The following is a 19,301-nucleotide window of genomic DNA, read 5'->3' on the forward strand; positions in this document are numbered from 1 at the left end:
GGTTAATCTTCCACTTGTTCTGGTGACCAGTAGCACTAAGTGGTGGTAACCACTAGCACTGTTAACTGCATTTTTTAAAAGTGGGAGGGGGGCTGCCAAGAGAGAAGGAACCTCAAAGCAAGGAACCAGGTGTGTGATTCTCTTACTTTACCTGGATTATTTCCTTTTAGGCATTAAGTAGCCTCTTGAAACCCCCTTTTTTATTTTAAGGGTAGGGGAGGAAGAGGTCGAAACAAATGAATTTGAGAACACCTTGTGGGATAAAATTTACATTCATCGCCCACCCTGAAATTTTTTATTCTTTTTCTTTAGGTTTCTTGCTATTTAAAGATTTTTGTTTGAATGAAATTAATGAAGCTGTACCTCAGGTGAAGTTTTATGAAGAGGTAAGAAGTGACTTTTATCAATGCTTTTATTTCAAAAGCATATTTAAACTGTACTTTGGGAAATATTAAGACTACTAGATATCTTAGAAATTCGTCAAAAGTAATTAGTACTACAAGATATAGTTTATTAGAGATGCTGACAACAACTATAAAAATCATATTTTTAAAGCTCTATAGTGTTCTGGAATCAGTGAGGAATAGTTGGACTAAAATTCCAGAGTAGGAAGAATCATTCAGAGGTGCACTGAGCATTACCAGCCATTTTATTTTCTGCAGAAGCTTGCTGATTCTGGACACAGAAGGCGAGGCAGGGGGCTGCTACTGGGTGAAAGAGAAACTAGCAAAGGTTTATGGTCACACATTACTAGAGTGACAAATTGGAGACTTGGTGGGAAAGAGTGGCCTCAAACACACAACTGGTTTTCCCAGCAAGACATTGGGAGGGGATCTGAAGAGGCAGGCCAAGATCTTCTGGAAGACACATTGAAACCTCCCACAGCCTTGTGGTATTAAACGGTATTGAAATGTACACCTGTTGTGGCAGGAATCCGAAAACAGAACAGGCAAGAGATGAAAACCCCACTGAAGAGCCGTAACCACTTATCACCTGGGGTGACAGCTGGTCCAGGTGTGGTGGGTAGATGAGAATCCAGCTTTGGCCCCTGGCAGGAGGCTGCTTCTGGGAGACAGAAAAACCAGAAGAGGTTTCTGGATCTGGAGTAAAAAACAGATGAAGTTGGGAATTCCTTGGTGGTCCAGTGGTTAGGACGCCGCACTCTCACTGCCAAGGGCCTGGGTTCAGTCCCTGGTCAGGGAACTAGGATCCCATAGCTGTGCGGTGCAGACAAACCCTCACCCCCCCACCCCACAAAAAACAATAAAAAATTATAACATCAAACATATTTAAAAAAAAAAGATGAAACTGGAGGAGCCCCCAAAACATGATGAGTCCCCTGCTCAAGACACATGCCAAGTTTTGAAGCTTGAGTGGGCCGGGGGCCAAAGACCTATCCTGAAGACTTCTTAAGGGCAGAACTGAATCCAGTGCTGAGGAGACAGAGGTCTCATTGAACTCCATAGAGAGCCAGGCCTTAGGAACAGGGACCAACCAGAGGCAGACTGAGTCCTATACAAATGGCAGACCAGACCAGCCCAGCCCAATCCCCTGTTGGGTGATGAACTCCCTCCCTACCTGTGCAGCAGAGAATAAGGGGAGCCCTCTGTCTCTTTTGCAGGTAGAAAATAACAATATATAGAGACTCTCCAATCTTCACCATACAGTAAAAAATGATTTTCCACCTAAGAAGCAAGATCACATGACTTATAAACAAGGCAATAGAAGCAGACCCATAGATGAATCAGATATTGGAGTTAGTTGACAAGTACCTAAAAATAACTGTAAATAATATGTTCCAGACAATAGAGGAAAAGATGGACAAAATAATTAGATGGAGGAATAGAGAGTTTCAGCATAATTTGAAGGTATTGTGGAAAACCAAACAGATATTCTAGAACATAAAGTATTTGAAATTAGAACCTAGTGGTTAGAACCAATAGCAGATTGTCACAATGCGAGACAGGGTTAATGAATAGGGAAGCAGGTCAGTAGGTCATCTCAAACTGAAATACAGGGAAAAAAGAATATAAAAAAGAAATAAGGGCAATTGAGACACGTGAGGCATACCTAAAAGGTCTAACACATGTAAAGTTGGACTCCCAGAAAGGAAGAGAGAGAATGGGACAGAAGCAGTATTTGAAGATATAATACTAAGAATATTACAAAATGATGAAAGTCAGCAGCTTACAGATTCAAAAAACTTAGAACACCCCACGCAGGATGAGTACAGAGGAAACGTATCTTTGCACATCAATATAAGACTGTGGAAACCTGTGACAGAGAGAAAATTTTAAAAGCAACCAGAGGTTAGAAAAAGACACCTCATTTTTAAAGGGGCAGTAATATGAACAAAATGTCTGTGACATATTAAAATAAATGATTAAGAAAAAAGAAAGACAGACAATGAAATGGGCATATTTAAAGTAATGAGAGAAAAAAGCTGCCAACCTAGAATTCTTTCCTCAGCCAAAACTTCCTTCAAAAATGAAGGTGAAATAAAGATATTTTCAGACAAAAACCAAGAGAATTTGTCAGTAGTGAAACTCCATTACTATAAATACTAAAGGGAGCTACTGTAAGCAGAAGGGAAATTACCCCAGATGGGAATGCAGGAAGGAATGAAAGACATCATAAAGAGTAAATATGTATGTGAAATATATGAATGTTGACCATACAAAACTATAATATATTTTTAGAGTTTAAAGTGTGTATAAAACTAAAATGTGGGCTTCCCTGGTGGCGCAGTGGTTGAGAGTCTGCCTGCCGATGCAGGGGACACGGGTTCGTGCCCTGGTCCGGGAAGATCCCACATGCCGCGGAGCGGCTGGGTCCGTGAGCCATGGCCGCTGAGCCTGCGCGTCTGGAGCCTGTGCTCCGCAACGGGAGAGGCCACAACAGTGAGAGGCCCACATACTGCAAAAAAAAAAAAAAAAAAAAAAAAAACGAAAATGTATGAGAGTAGCACAAAAGGCAAGAGAGGGGTTAATAAAGTTAAAATATTTTAAGATTCTAGGATTATTAGGGATAGTAAAAATAATAATTTGCATTGATTTGTAAAGGATGCATATTGTAATCTCTAAGGTAACTTTTAAAAGAATAAAATGTGTATGTTAAAAGAGAGGAGATATGGAATAAAACAACATTGTATTAATCCAAAAAGAAAAAAAGAATAAAAGGTGGACATAAAGTAGGAGGTCAAATTGAAAATAAAGAGTAAGGTAGTAACTATAAATTCATCTATATAAATATTGATGATTACATTTAATATAAATGGCCTAAATACTCCCAGTAAAAGACTAAGTTTGTCAGACTGGATAAATAACCAAAACCATGTTATATACTGCTTACAAGTGAGATGCTTTATTTATGTATTTTAAGATATTTTATTTTTTGATTAACCTATAGTTGCTGTACAATATTATATAAGTTACAGGTGTACAGTATAGTGATTCAATTTTTAAAGAAATGGTATACTTTAAACAGAGGGATGGAAGAGGATATATAATACACACTAACTGAAGCAAAGCTGGTATAGCTATACTAATATCAGACAAAGTACATGGCAATGCTACTTTGAGATAAAGAGAGATTATTTCATAATGACTGAGGAGTCAGCATCTGAATCTTACAAATAACAGAACTTTAAAATATTTAAAGCAAAGATTGTCAGGAAGATCCAAAAGAAAATAATTCTACAACCCCAGTGGGACACCCACATACTTCAAGAACTTGTAGAACAAACAGGCAAAAAATTAGTAAGGATATAGAAGATCTTAATAAAATGATGAATAAACTTGCCCTAACTGACCCAGCAAAAACAGAGTTTTGCATTCTTTAAAGTATGTATTAAACATTTACCAAAATAGATCATATGCTGCACCCTAAAGAAAACTTTCTGTAAATTTCAAGATTGAAATTGTTCAGAGTATGTTCTCTGACCACAGTGGGCTTAAGCTCAAATTTAATAACAGTGTTAAGTAAGAAATCCTTAGCTGCCTGGAAACAAATAACTTCTAAATAATTTAAGGGTCAAAGAGGAAATTAAAATTGAAATTAGGGAATATATTAATTGAAATATATTTAAGAAATGACATATGCTAATATTATTAGCATGATCTGTCTTTACCCTAAAACATTTGAAATGGTCCAAAGAAAGCATGGCATAATTAGGGCTGATATTAGTAATCGTTGTATCTTTGAAAATTGGAAGAATATTCCCTTTTTTCCTGGTTTATTAATATACATGAAAATGACATTTTTCTACATTTTAAAAATTATATTAATGTATTTCCAGGAAGAATGATCAAATGATGATGCACATTTAGCATCATGTGAAAAAAAAGTAAGCTAAATCCAAAAGTCTTCCACTGAGTATGAAGTGACTTTATTATTTCAGTCTGAATCAAGCATTTTATCTGGACGAGACTCACAGCTTGATGTGTCAAAAATTTTTTTTCTTTCCTGTGTTCTTAAAAGCTTCACCTCTCCAATTTCATCATGTACTCAGCTGCTTTGTCAAAGAGAAAGCAATCTCCTTTAGTAGATGAAACAGATGGGCAACCTACGTAGTTATTTCTTAAGCACTTCTGGCCAGTATGGTGGTGACTACTGCTGATGTGTTTCCATTTGAACTTTAGACATCGGAGTTCCTCTTCGTTGGCTTATTCCACAGCTCTTCTCTCCTCTCTCCTGGCCTGGTGTGATGGATCTGGCTTATCAGGTTATCCCCTTGGAGGAAAATGCTTCAGGGCTCCTCAGCAACTTGCTTTGTGTTCTTTAATTGACAATACCATCCACCTTGGAGTTTCAAATGCAGTTGTGTAAGTCAGTACAGCCTCCAAGATTGAAGTTATCAGTAATTCTGACTCCTTGGTTTCACCAGCCTAGTGGATTCTTTAATTTCTAGTTTTATGATCCTGATCCCTAGAAAACTCTGTTGTCAGATATCTTGCAATGTGTATGTTGTCCATTGTATTTCCATTTTTCTGTGTCCCCGGACTCTTAGTGGTTACCCATTTTCCTGTGGTCTGAAGTCCAAATTGCTTCTTCCAACACTCACATATCTCTGCGTTAGTTATCGCTTACATTTCCCTCTTTCTCTTTCACTACCTTCTCACGTAGACCTTCCAGTAACCAATATTACCTGAACCCACCGAGCCCAGTTCTTCTTTTTATTACTTTCCTTATGTCCTTCCCCCAGCCTAGGATGCTGTTTCCCTTTCTCGGCTTGTGGAAAGCCTTGCTTCGTTTAAGGCCAAGGTCAGTTTCTGTATTCTCCAGTAAAGCCTGTCTGTACAGTCATCCCAGTCTTCCGTGATTGCTTTGCTTCTCTGATTCTTACACTGTTGCCTGTAATGCCCATGGAATACTTAATATATGCTTGCTGCTGGTGTGTGTGTGTCATCAGTATTTTCACTTGACCGTTGTCTGACTCCTAGACAGCGGGCTCAGCTAGGATCTAGGTGCAGCTGTGCTGTGCCCTCTCACTTGCTGTGGGATATGGTGCTGGTCATTGAGCAAACCCTGAAGCATCTACCTTGTATCAGACCCAGAGCTTACAAGTGTGAACCAAGACACTGTCCTGTACTTGAGCTCATAGAATGGGAACTTAATATTTGAGCATCTGTTACTTTATCTATGAAATGAGGTTAGTAATCATCTCCTGCTATTTCACAGACTGAGAGTCTCAAATGGGATGCCAGATGGACAGTTGCTTTCTGAACTGTAATATCTATAATATGCTGCTTAGGTATATGCTGTAACATGGTGGTAAAGAGTTCCAGCTCTAAACTGAGACCATCTGGATTTGGATTTGGACACTGCTAGTGATTAGCTGCCTGAAGTTGGGCAAGGAGTCTTGCTTCACTCTATCTGGGTTTCCTCATCTAAAAATTAGGGTGATAGCAGTGTCTGTCCTTAGGGTTGTCATGTGTGTATGCAACACACCAGAACAGCACCTGACACGTAGCTACTGCTCGGTGTGTTGGTTTATACACTTCCTTGTTCCAGTTAGATTTAGACGCAGCTTATAAAAATATTTATATTACACCTAGATTTAATAATAAATCACGGAAAACAGGAAATATAAGATCAGAGGTAAAGTTGCTACACAGACTTTTCTTCACTCATGCAACCAATATTTATCAAACACTAATGCTGGGAAGCATTGTTTGGATGAACAAGATGGACAAAGTCTGTGCTCTCTTTGAGCTCCTATTTTTGTTGAAACAGACAGTAAACCAGTAATAAATGAATAGGAAATATATCAGGAAATGGTAATTGCTATGCAGTGATTCAAAACAGACTCACAACTGAATGTGATGTATTGTGATTTGGTGGCCACCTTAAATTTCTGGGTCAAAGACTGACTTCTGAGGAGGTGCATTTTAGTGGAGTAATTTCAGATATTGTGTTTATCCTTTGTGGCTTTCACTTAGTTTCTTGAATCTGTCAATTTATATGTTTCACCAAATCTGGTAAAATTTGGGCCATTATAAAACATTATTTCTACCCCAGTCTCTTTTTTTTCCTCTCTCTAGAATTCCAATCATATGTAGGTTTGATCTTTTGTTATTATCCTAGATATCACTGATTCCCTGTTCCATTCCTCCCCCCCAATTTTTTTTCTTTCTTTTCTTCAGATTAGATAATTTTTATGGAGCTGTCTTCAAATTCCTTGATTCTTTTGCCAACTCTAGTCTGTTATTATGTCCATCCATTGAATTTTTTTTCAGATAAGATTTCCATGTGGTTCTTTTCGTAGTTATTATTTTTCTGCTGCTATTTCCTATCTTCTTATTCATTACATGCATATTTTCTGTACATCTTTTAGTATAGTTATAACGGCTCCTTTAAAATCCTTTTCTGATAATTCCATCAGAATCATCTTGGATTGGTCTTCACTGATGGTCTGTTCTCTTGCGTATGAGCCACATTTCTCTGTTTCTACATAGAGTAATTTTAGATTATATCTTGTTCATTGATATTGTAGATACTCTAAACTCTGCTTCTCCAAAGGGTATTGATTTTTTTTGTCTCAGCAGTTAATTTGGCTTACTCAGACTTGATGCTCTGTCTTCTCATACAGTGGGTAGCAACTGAATCTTGTTCAGTTCTTTTAACTTTAGCTGGACTGCTTTGGGTCTGTCATGCTCACATGTCATTATGGGGTCCACCAGAGATTTTGAGAGTTTGTACGTAAAATTTTGGAGCTCTGCTCTGGCTCTTCATTTTCAGGAATATCCTCTCTTACTTTCCAGCTTCTGTTTGATGCCCCTTTTCCATTATCTTTGTACTTTTGGTCACTCTCCGGTGGTCCAGTGTAGTTGGGTTTTATATATGTCCAGAATTGCTGTTAGAGTTTAGTTCACTATTACCTGAAGGAGGGCCCTGGTTTGTGATCATTTTGAATATAAAGCCAACATGACTGGCTGATGAATTGGATGTAGGGGGTGGTGGGGACAGGGGTGTGAGCAAAAGAGCAGAATCAATGATGATTATTCCAGTTTTTTGGCTTAAGCAGCTGGGAGGATGGTTTTATCATTTCTGTGATAAAGAAGACTAGGGGAAGAGCATGATTGGCTAGGGGAGAGAGGATGTGGAAATGCCTGGTAGGTGATTAAATATTTAGACGCTGGAGCTCTGGGTGAGAAGTGAGTCCTGGAGATCCACACTTAGTCATTGGAATATAATTGGTGTTTGAAACTATGGGACTGAATAGCTTTACCTAAGGAGAATATAGTAGATGAAAAAGGGGTGCCCCAGTACCGTGCCTGAGGCACTCTGGTATTTAGGAGTATAGCAGAGGAGGAAGAATTACCAAAGGAAACTGAAGAAAAGGAGCCAGTGTGGCGAACCCCTGCAGAGTGTAGATCCTAGAAGTCAGAGAAGAAAGCCTTCAAGAAGGCAGGAGGGGACCACTGAGCTGAATGCTGCTGGGATGTCAGGAAGCTAAGGGCAAAAAGAGAGATCCTTGATTGGTCAAGGCAGAGGCCCTTAGTGACTTTACTAGACCGTCTCATGGGACTGGTAGTGGGAAAAACGGGAGGCAAGAAAGTGGGGACCATGACAGCTGTGGACCAAAAGGGCTTGCTCTTAGGGTTCTACGTATTTAGGCTACATGTTCAGCTGTGAGCTTTGTAACCACCAAAGCAGAAAGGGAGGACTACATGGTTAGTGAATGTTCATCACTGATGGCGAAGCTTCTGTTCTGCTGTAGTAGAGACTTTTCACCTTGAACTTGGGCCTCTGCCTGCTCAGGTTCTCTGGACAACCTGACTGCCAGAATTAGGGGTGGCATTTGCTCTGCACACCAGGACATCCTGTCTAGAGCCAATTGATACTTGACTGCATGTTCTTTAATTAGTGGTCTTAACTGATAATAGAAAGTGAATTACAGCCAGGGATGCTTTAGGCTGTTTCTTTGCCTACTAAGAATTAACCTTTTCTGTTGTTCAAATTGGAGTTTATGAGATACGAGGCACTTACTAAAGCCAGAATTGTGGTTCAGAGCATCATTTGTGCAAGAAACTAGAATTTTCTGTATTGTCAGATTATTACGGTTCATAGAAAACTCCCATAGAATCAGCATTTGCTTAACCAGGTGTCAGCTTGCTTTATAGGTCCCCAGAACATAGACTTTGGTTTCATTACACTTGTTTTCAAGGATAATGATTCCATGAAGGTTTAGTTTTCCTAGAGTTTGTATGTTTAGGCAGAAACGTTTGCCCTTGGTTCACTAACAGTCCACCTGTTCTATCCTAGCATCCTGGCATTAATTTCTGGACCTTACTAAAACAAAACATCAAAAGACATCTACCAAACTAGAGTCCTTTGTTTATTCTCTGACTCTGCCTCAGATTTCTGTGTCTGGCTTCTGTTTCCTTGCAGCTACCGTACTTGCATCTGGCATGGTATTTGGACCTTTAGACATGTTCTCCTGAATTAACCTTGGATGACTAAGCCCAGGTCCTTTGGTTATGCCAACATTGCTGACTTGCTTCTTCATTAAAAAAGTGTTTTCCTTCTGGAGAAAAATATAATTTGGAAAGATACATGCACCCCAGTATTCATACCAGCACTATTTACAATAGACAGGACATGGAAGCAACCTAAATGTCCATTGACGGATGAATGGATTAAGAAGATGTGGTGTGTGTGTGTGTGTGTGTGTGTACACACACACACACACACACACACACACAATGGAATATTACTCAGCCATACAAAAGAATGAAATAATGCCATTTGCAGCAACATGGGTGGACCTAGAGATTATCATAGTAAGTGAAGTAAGCCAGACAGAGAAAGACAAATATATGATATCACTTATATGTGGAATCTAAAAAAATGATACAAATGAGCTTATTTACAAAACAGAAATAGACTCATAGACATAGAAAACAAACTTATGGTTACCAAAAGATGGGGGGGAGGGATCAATTAGCAGTTTGGGGTTAAAATATACACACTACTCTATATAAAACAAATAACCAACAGGGATCTACTGTATAGCACAGGGCACTATATTCACTATCTTATAATAACCTATAATGGAAGAGAATATATGTGTGTGTGTGTATGTATGTATATATATATATGTATATATATAACTGAATCACTTTGTTGTATACCTGAAACTAACATAACATTGTAAATCAACTATATTTCAATAAAAATTTTAAAAGAAAGAAAAAATTTTAAGTGTTTTCCTCTTGGATGGGGTATCAACCTACCCTAGTCCTCTTGCCTTTTTGTTAAATTTTAGGGTCTGTTCCAAGAAGACTCCATTCTAAGCCCAGGCAGTTACAGACTTGTGAATTTCAGCCATCTCACTGATGATATTTAAGGGCAATTAAGATGATCCCAGAATTTTTCTCAGTGTGTGAACCAGTTAGCCTTCGTATAGGACGTCAGAATTGTACATATTCCTCTCCCTGCCGACCGTGCCCTTTCATTATCAGAAATTTTCATAGGATTTACTGGTTTTGATTTCAAAACTGTTAGACTGTACAGTAAAAAAGGTAACTGTTATTTCTATTCAGTTTATGCTCTCTCCCATAGGAGTAATCAGCCCCACTTTTTATCATAGCAGAATAAAGAGCACTCAGATATTATGAAAGTCAGTATGACAACTGTCTCCTTGGTGGGAGCATTTGTTTTTCCAAAAATAAGTTATATGTAGTTATTAGTCATTATATTGAAAATCTTTGCTACAGTCTTCCTACCAGCTCCATATTTCATTTGTGTTTTCATTCTCTTCTTGTCTCTTAGATTAAATGTATTTCTGTAAATAAATAAAAATACTTCTCTGATCTGAGAACTTCTGTTTTGAGGTTGGAGTAATAGGGGCCATGTCCTCATAAAGCCAGTATTTCCAAAGCTCATTTTATTATTTGGTCTATCTTAACACCCGTCAGGTTACCTCCCTTAAGTTATTGGCAAAACATACAATTTGAAGGAACCTTTCTGTTAATACTTTTAGAGTGCAGAGAAGGTTCCAGTGTGAAAAACCAATGCTTTTATCTATGGTTAATGCATTTCCAAAATATTTAGTTGATTTCTAAAAATCTCTTTGCAGGAAACCTAGCAATTTATTATTATTTTTTCCTCCTGAATTTTGTAACACTGTAGTTGAGTGAGAACGAGCCCCATCATAACTCTTAGAACTGGATTACGGACAAATTTAAATTATTTGTGCTTTGGAAAGGAGACTTGGCAAGGATGAATGGTCCATGGCTGGTGCATCGTTAAGATAATTGTAACCATGGCAGTATTTGTTTCCTAATATTGTGTTTCTAAATTTAAGCGACAAGGTTCATCATAGGAAAAAATCCATTCGTATGTTCCAAGTTGAATTTAAATTATTCCAACTTCATTATTTCAACATTAGAAGTAGTTGTTTCCCGTGGAATGGCCGATTCAAGTAATTTGCTTGATCTCATGTGGAAGTGGTTTCTGCCAAGACTAGTAATATCCTTCAATAAAGTAAGTTTCTAGGAAGACAATACCTAACAATGGTAACTTTTAACCATCCAGATAAAAGAATATGAAAAGCTTGAGAATGAGGAAGATCGCCTTTGTAGAAGTCGACAAATTTATGATACTTACATCATGAAGGAGCTGCTGTCTTGTTCACATGTAAGTATCTCTTTTTGTTTTATTACTTAATATGGGTAAATATGAGACAGCCTTCAAACATTTCCAGGATGAAAGTTAAAGTAGGAGGAAGAGGTTTAAAAATTAAATGATATTCATCCAGGATGGAACCCATTTCTTCTGTTTTTGTCATTTGTTTCCTGATAACACTGATCCAGTATCTGTTGCTCCATATACTCTTGGTATGTTTCCAAAAGTGGATACTTTCACTGCAAACATTGATAAAATGGCTAATGCAGATCAATGGAAGAAAAAGCCAACCTCAATTCTAGACTTTCTTTAGGAAATTAAGCTTTATTGTTTTTCATTTAGCTCTCTTTTAACAGTTAGGCTAATCATATATTGATCAATAAAAATCTTAACTGCTTTCTTTGAATTAATAAGGAGGATTGAAATTATTGTGTTAATGTAGTTCATTAATAGTTGAATGATGGTTGAAACCATTTTTTTTCCTTGTATTGATAAATCAGAGAAACAATCTAATTCAGTCATTAGGATAAGCTGGGTTCCTAGGAAATTATTCCACCAGGAGTGAGTGGAATAATTAATAATGAAAATTTACCATGTAATCTCTCTACATGAAGACTTGTTTTCCAAAGGAGTATCCTAAGAGCCCTGGGCTGCTGTGTCCAATGCAGTAGCCACTAGCCACATGTGGGTATTTAAATTGTTTAAATTAATTAAAATGGAATTAAAAGTTTAATTCCTCATGGGCCACATTTCAAGGGCTCAATACCCACATGTGGCTGGTGGCTCCTGCGTCAGCCCAGGTTCACCACGTTTCCAGCATTGCAGAGAGCCTGACTGGACAGCAGTGGTCATGACAATGGTATATGTTTGTGCTTCTGTGTTTATTGTGTTGTCTACAGTGCTTACTGAACTTCTGAGCTAGAGTTAATCGTAATGCTCTGTGCCTTGCTACCTTGCTGGAGAATGGTTGAACCTTGGTAAATGCCAGGTGTTCACTGTGAAAGCCTCTGTAAACGTAGTTTTCGTATAGGTCAACAATTTAGAGGGGTTTTAGCAGTGTGATATGCTTTTTAATTAAGCTCTTCTTCTCGTGCGTTGCTGCAGACGTAATTTGAAGTTTTGGGGGAGGACAGAGTGTGTCCTTTGTCAGTGTGAGTTTCATTGTTTTAGAACCAATTCCTCTCCCCTGTGGTTACAGCAAGATTTTCCTTAACCTAGAGTCTTTTCAACACCGTGATTTAGCTTTGCAGTCCTGACGTTTAATTCTTAGGTATATTATCATGCATTCACTTTCTCTCATACAATAGAAATTTTACATGTTTAGGACCCCAGTATCAGCCAGTTGAGGGATGATGCATTGAATAAGGTGATAATACGATTCCTTACAGCTTTTTTTAATCGAAGTCATCTTGATCTCCTGTGGGATTAGGTATGTCAGTTGGATGCCCCCGTGCACAGCATCCTTCTCGACATGGTATCTAAGAACTCTGGAAGTTCAGAGGAGCAGTCATCTGTTTGGCTTGCCTGCAGACAACCAACAAATTTTTTTAAAGAATGCGTGTTGATGGAATCAGTATAGGTTACTGCTTAGCAATTTTTGTGTTAAATTTTATGTTTGATATCGTAAAACATACAGAGGTTTGCTCTGTTTTATATTTGTGGCAAAAACATTGTTTTTTTGATTTTTAAAAGCCATTCTCAAAGCAAGCTGTAGAACATGTGCAAAGTCATCTATCCAAGAAACAAGTGTCATCAACTCTTTTTCAGGTAAGATAAAGTGCTTTCACAATAAATGTTTCTAATTTGCTTAACAATTGGATTTGGGGACATTCTTTGCATGTGTGGAAGTGCTGGGGGAATTGACATATGAGGCTGTATTTCGTACGTGGAGGTTTATCTGGAAGAACTGAAGTTTAGTATTGCCTGTCTTCTCATTGAAATGTGCTGTTCTGCCGACAGTCTTCGTGAAGGCTTTCCTGAAAAACGCCACTGGAGCATTCTTGTAATGTTGTTTTCTATAAATCAATCAAGACAAGACATTGGAGGAAAAAGCCTTTCCCTGTTTGACATCCCAGGCACCTGTGAAGAGCGGTGACTTGACAAGATTTACTTTCTAGTGGTACAGGTGTTGACCCCCACGGTGATTATCCCCCAGATGAAATAGATCCATTTTCAAGAATCAAGAGGGAATGTTTGAACGGCCTTGGTGTCGTGACTGAGGAACTGGACTTTGCCCTGGCTCCTCGTATCTTGAACACAGCACAGTCATGCAGATTTAAATGACAAGCCTCAGAAAACTTGATCCACAACTGATGGGCCGGTGTATTTGCTGATCTTCAGATGTAATGGTTTCTCCTCCCCAAAGCCTTTTCGCTCATCCTGTGGGTTTCCTATAGAGGTGGCAGCTTGCAAGGACACGGTCAAATTTTCAAGTGGATAATGTACTTTTCATGTTTCTGTGAGTCACAAGAAATATGAAAGAATGCCATTCATTAATGTAATGATTTTCAGAATGAAAAGAATTTATCCATTTCCTGGATTATTCAGTAATTTACAGAGAAGTAAGTTGATTTTTACCTAGGTGCCTTATGATAGGTTTTATTTACATACAAAATGAATCTGATTATTTTATAGAGAAAATATTGATTTGGCTCCGAGAACATTTGGGTACAGTAACAGACCGCGTGCTGCCTTTCTGCTAAAATAATTAGATGGACTTTTCTTAAAATGTGACACCTTTTATAGTCTAGTTGGGTATAAGCTTGGGCTCTGAAATTAAGTGCCCTGGATTGCGAGACCCTGCGCAAGCTACCATACCTCTCCTCCCTTCAGTTTTCCCATCCGTGAAGCGGCAGGGACAGCAGGCTCTCCCGCAAACGGGGGGCTTGAGGATTCAGTGCATGTGAGTTGCTTTGCACTAGGCCTGTCTGTTGCCATGCTCCGCAAATGTCAGCTCTTATCAAGCACTGTACATTCAAAAAGTGCAACGTGAATATCTGCCGTTTGTTGCCTTTGTGATATTTTCCTGTCAGAACTTGAGTTGTCTGACTTTGACGCTGTTCAGAGACAGTCTCGTAGTCAATTACACCTAACGTTGCTAAATTATACCTCGCAGTACGTGGATTTTACAACTCTGATGCTAGCTTTTCCTGCAGCATAAATAGCATTTAAAAAGATAGTTCCAGGTGAGATACAAAGACCACCAAAATTCTCTCTGTGCCTTCAAGGAACAGTCATTTAGGAGCTTCTCCAATATCTTTCAAAACCACTTTACTGATTTGTTCATAAGAAAATAATTAAATAATGTTCGGAAAAAATAGATATGGAATGGCTGGTATTCTTATTTCAAAGGTGAAGGAAATAGTCCCTATTAAGTTGATTTAAATAAGAAGGTGTATTAGTGCAATTCAGTGTGACATGTACCATCAGAACACAGTGATCAAAGTATAGATAGAAGTTATATGTTTGGATGTCCTGTTTGTAGAGGGACATTAACCATAAAGTTAGTGGATATTCTTTGAGTTGGAATTTCTTTTTTTCCCCTGACTTTCTGAGTTATAATTGACAAATAAAAATTGTATATAATTGTAGGTGTACAATGTGATGTTTTGATATACGTATTCGTTGTGAAGTGATTGTCATAATCAAACTAATTAACATATCCATCACCTCACCTAGTTACATTTGTGTGTGTGTGTTTGTGTGTATGTGTGGGGGTGAGAACACTTATGATCCACTCTGTTAGCAAATTTCAAGTGTACAATACAGTATTATTAACTGTAGTCCCCATGCTGTACATTAGCTCTCCAGAACTTATTTATCCTGCATAACTGAAACTTTGTACCCTTTGACCACCATCTCCCCATTTCCCCCACTTCCCAGCCCTTGGCAACCACCATTCTACTCTGCTTTTATGAGTTAGACTTTTTTTAGATTCCACGTATGGACGAGATCATATCATATTTGTCTTTCTGTGTCTGGCTTATTTCACTTACCATAATGTTCTCCACATTCACCCATGGTGTCACAAATGGCAGGATTTCCTTCTTTTTAAAGACTGAATACTATACCATTGTGTGTGTGTGTGTGTGTATATATATATATATATATATATATATATATATATATATGTATCCATACCACATTTTCTTTATCCATTCATCCATTGATAGACACTTAGGTTGTTTCTGTATCTTTACCGTTGTGAATAATGCCGCAGTGAACATGGGCATGCAGATATCTCTTCAAGATACTGATTTCATTTCCTTTGGATATATACCAGAAGGGGGATTGCTGGATAATATGGTAGTTCTGTTTTTAATTTTTTGAGGAATCCTTATACTGTTTTCCATAATGGCTGCACCAATTTACATTCCCACCAACAGTGCACAAGGGCTCCCTTTACTCTACATCCTTACCAACAACTTACCTCTTGACTTCCTGATAATAGCCATCCTAACAGATGTGAGGTGATACCTCATTGTGGCTTTGATTTGCATTTCCTTGATAGTTAGTGTTGTTGAGCACCTTTTCATATGCCTGTTGGCCATTTGTATGTCTTTCGAAAAATGTCTATTCAGGTCCTCAGCCAGCCCCCTTTTGAATCGGGTTATTTGGTTTTTGGCTATTGAGTCGAGTTCCTGGTATATTTTGAATATTAACCCTTTATCAGATGTGTGGTTTGCAAATATCTTCTTTCATTCTACAGATTGGCTTTTCACTCTGGTAATTGTTTCCTTTGCTCTGCAGAAGCTTTTTAGTTTGATGCAATCCCACTTGTCTGTTTTTGCTTTTGTTGCCTGAATTTTTGATGTCACATCCAAAAAATCATCACCCAGGCAAATGTCAAGACGTTTTTCCCCCTGTGTTTTCTTCTAGTGGTTGTACACTTTCAGGTCTTATATTTAAGTCCTTAATTCATCTTGAGTTGATTTTTGTATATGTGTGAGATAAGGGTCCAGTCTCATTCTCCATTTATTGGAGAGACTATCCTTTCCGCATTGTGTGCTTGACACCCTTATCAAAGGTTAGTTGACCATAAGTGTGTGGATTTATTTCTGGACTCTCTATTCTGTTCCATTGGTCCATAATGTCTGTTTTTATGTCAGTACGATACTATTTTGATTACTGTAGGTTTATCATACATTTAGACATCAGGAAGTGTGATGCCTGAGTTGAAATTTCATATCAAGAAGAAGGTAGTATAAAATAATGCTCTGAAAGTAAATACAAAATACTTTTTATTCCTTTTGTTTGCAAAATTGACTTTAGAAATAAATAATTGCACAGGTACATTTGGTGGCAAAAGTCGGGAGGGGTCCTGGCTTACATTTAGGTTCCTAGAACATTCCAGGCCCTGTGCTTGGCTCTCAACATTCTTAATCTTATTAAATTCTCACAGTGGCCTTGAAAATTAGATGTGACTCTCCCATTTTATAGGTTAAGGGAACTGAGAATCAGGTGAGGTTGTTTGCTCATGACCCCACTATTGAACTCTTGCTTTTGCACTGCTTACCCGACACATTTTGTAGTTCTTTGTGTTGAAAGTGGCAGTCTTAAGAATTTCTGGTGAACTTTTATTTTATTAGCAAAAGTACAGGCTGTTTTATAAAATATGAAAGAATATTAACGTAACAGTTTTTGTAAATAGAAAATCTGTGATATACAAATTTAGGCTTTTCATATATCTTTCAACACTTGATCTCTTTTGTCTTTTGAGCCTCTTGAGACTTGTGTCCCTTGGTCTTTAGCATCTAGAAGAGTTAGTGAAGATTGCTATTATGTGTCCTCATAGAAATACAGGACTTTAGAGCTGGAAAGGGCTTCAGAGAGAGAGTTCAGCTTCCCCCGTTACTAAGGAGGGAACAAAGTCTATTTGGTTTTAGTGACCAGTTCCAGTGCCCCGCCCAGGACAGCAGTAGCCCTGCCAGGGGGTGGAGGTGGCTTAGCCTCGTGGCAGGAAGTGAGGCTCCCAGGCGAGCTGCGGTGGTCTCACTGCCTGTGTTGGTGACTGTGGCTTCTGCAGACTTCCTAGTTTGATCACTTGCCTTGGACGGTTCCTGATCTGGTCCTTCTTTTTTGCACATTTTCAGGATGATCTACGAAGACACAGAAAACATTAAATTTGCATCATTCAGTGAGTGTAGGGTATGAAAATATTTTCCAAAGCTATCTAAGCGGCTCCAGGCTGAGCTGTGAGATGTTGGCATTTGATATTTTTATAGTTCTTGATTTGAAGCCCATCCCGTGGAAAATAAGTTTATGCAGTTTATTTGGTAATGTGTAAAGTGGCATGATATTGAAGTAGATTGTTCTCCACAGGGAAAGGGCACTGCACATGTGAGCAAGGAGCCCTTGCCTTAACCCCCGCTTAGCCGTGAACTTGCTCAAAGACCTTGGGAATAGCTGATTTAAAAAATATTTACTCCATGGGTCTCTTGGCTTTTCGTCTTTAAAAGTCAATATTAGGGCCTCCCTGGTGGCGCAGTGGTTGAGAGTCCGCCTGCCGATGCAGGGGATACGGGTTCGTGCCCCGGTCTGGGAGGATCCCATATGCCGCGGAGCGGCTGGGCCCGTGAGCCATGGCCGCTGGGCCTGCGCATCCGGAGCCTGTGCTCCGCAACGGAAGAGGCCACAACAGTGAGAGGCCCGCATACCGCAAAAAAAAAAAAAAAAAAAAAAAAAAAGTCAATATTAATGCTGATCATTTATGATAATCATAATTAATAGCAATTATATAATTAATAGTAACTTATAGGATGCACTATGTAACTTACAAGGCTCAGTATGCAATGAAAACCTGGGGGCCCTTGTTCAGAAATTATTAAGAATTTCAGGATGACAACAGCAGGGCACCAAACCGAGCCCTGGGCTCTTCTGTGGGACTGCATGGGTCACATGCCCATGAAGCTAATTCCAGCCATTTAAGGTGTGTCTGTGACTTGCCAGGAGCCGTGCTAGGCAGGAGGGATGCAGTGGCACACAGGACAGACCTGTCCTTGCCTTCATGGAACATGCCATTGAGTGGTGTAGATTACCACAAGTAAATAATCGTGACCATGAGTCCATTGGTGAAAACTGGACAAGGCTGCGAAGGGCGAGTACCAGGTGCTGTGGGAGCACGTAATTTGGAGCCTCACCTCGTCTGAGTCTCGTCCTTTTCTGTTTTTCACTTTATTTTGTTCTTACTGATGCAGTGTGGAATTTCTTTTCCATCCTTTCCAGCCATACATAGAAGAAATTTGTGAAAGTCTTCGAGGCAGCATCTTTCAAAAATTCATGGAAAGGTATGAAACTTTATGTATAAAATCTTTTTTTTAATAGAGATATATTTGACATGTAACATTATCTTAGTTATATATCATTGTATTTATACTGATAAGATCTTGTACTGTGTAGGTGCACCTCATTTTACCCAATAAGTGCTGCCCTTAAAATGTGTTAACTTATTCATTCAACAGGCATTTATTGACCATGTGCTATGTGCCAGGCTTTGCATTAGACTGTTTCCTCTGTACTTTATAATTTAGGATTTGTATATCTTAACATCCCACTGACCTTTAGTTCTTTAGCTTCCAAATGGTCCAAAATTTAAATAGGCTAAGGAACCTCACAATTAAAAGTATCTTATTGGGACACCTTTGCTAATGTAAGCACGAGTCTATATCTAATTCATTTGTTTATATCTTGAAATCATATCCTTCAAAGTGAGACAAGCCTTCTCTTGATTCTTTACATAGTAGAATTTAAGTATCGGCAAATGCCTGTAGTCATATATATCATTAATGTACCCGATAAATACGCCCCTCTGGGTTACTCAAGCTATAGGGTATGTCTGTCTTATAAAATCCTGAAATTTTTTGGTAATGCCTATAAACGTGTTCACATGCTTCTCAGACACCTAAGAGTCAATCCTTCAGTATTTTGAGTTTGCCTCTATGATGATGCACCTTTGGAATTGGACTTCCTAACACTGAATCTGCATTCACACTGACTGTCCTCTTCTCCATAAACTCGGCTAATTTCTAGACAGTTGTCGTGATGACCGTGCCTCATCGATGGAGCAGCCTGCAGCTGTTCAGTAGTTGCCCTTTAAGAGCAAATACTTCAGTGCAGTTTTTTTTTTCTCCACATGTTCATAGAAATAAAATAATTAAAATAAAATCTAAAAA

At 38.5% G+C, this 19,301-nt stretch overlaps 1 protein-coding gene across 3 annotated transcripts in view; it reads left to right on the plus strand.

Moving 5' to 3' along the window:
* Window positions 1-19,301, plus strand: part of GRK3 (G protein-coupled receptor kinase 3) — a 125,724-nt gene that overhangs the window by 55,033 nt on the left and 51,390 nt on the right. For 2 of the 3 annotated variants that reach the window (XM_082641515.1, XM_082641516.1), the window contains exons 3-6: window positions 313-386; window positions 11,041-11,142; window positions 12,823-12,897; window positions 18,355-18,416. In XM_082641515.1, coding sequence (XP_082497641.1) covers window positions 313-386; window positions 11,041-11,142; window positions 12,823-12,897; window positions 18,355-18,416 — 313 coding nt within the window. The remainder of the gene's footprint in view (window positions 1-312; window positions 387-11,040; window positions 11,143-12,822; window positions 12,898-18,354; window positions 18,417-19,301) is intronic. The other variant, XM_082641517.1, reaches the window with a different exon arrangement.

The sequence above is a fragment of the Mesoplodon mirus genome (genome assembly GCF_964341445.2).
Source record: "Mesoplodon mirus genome assembly, chromosome: 13".
Taxonomy (NCBI): domain Eukaryota; kingdom Metazoa; phylum Chordata; class Mammalia; order Artiodactyla; family Ziphiidae; genus Mesoplodon; species Mesoplodon mirus.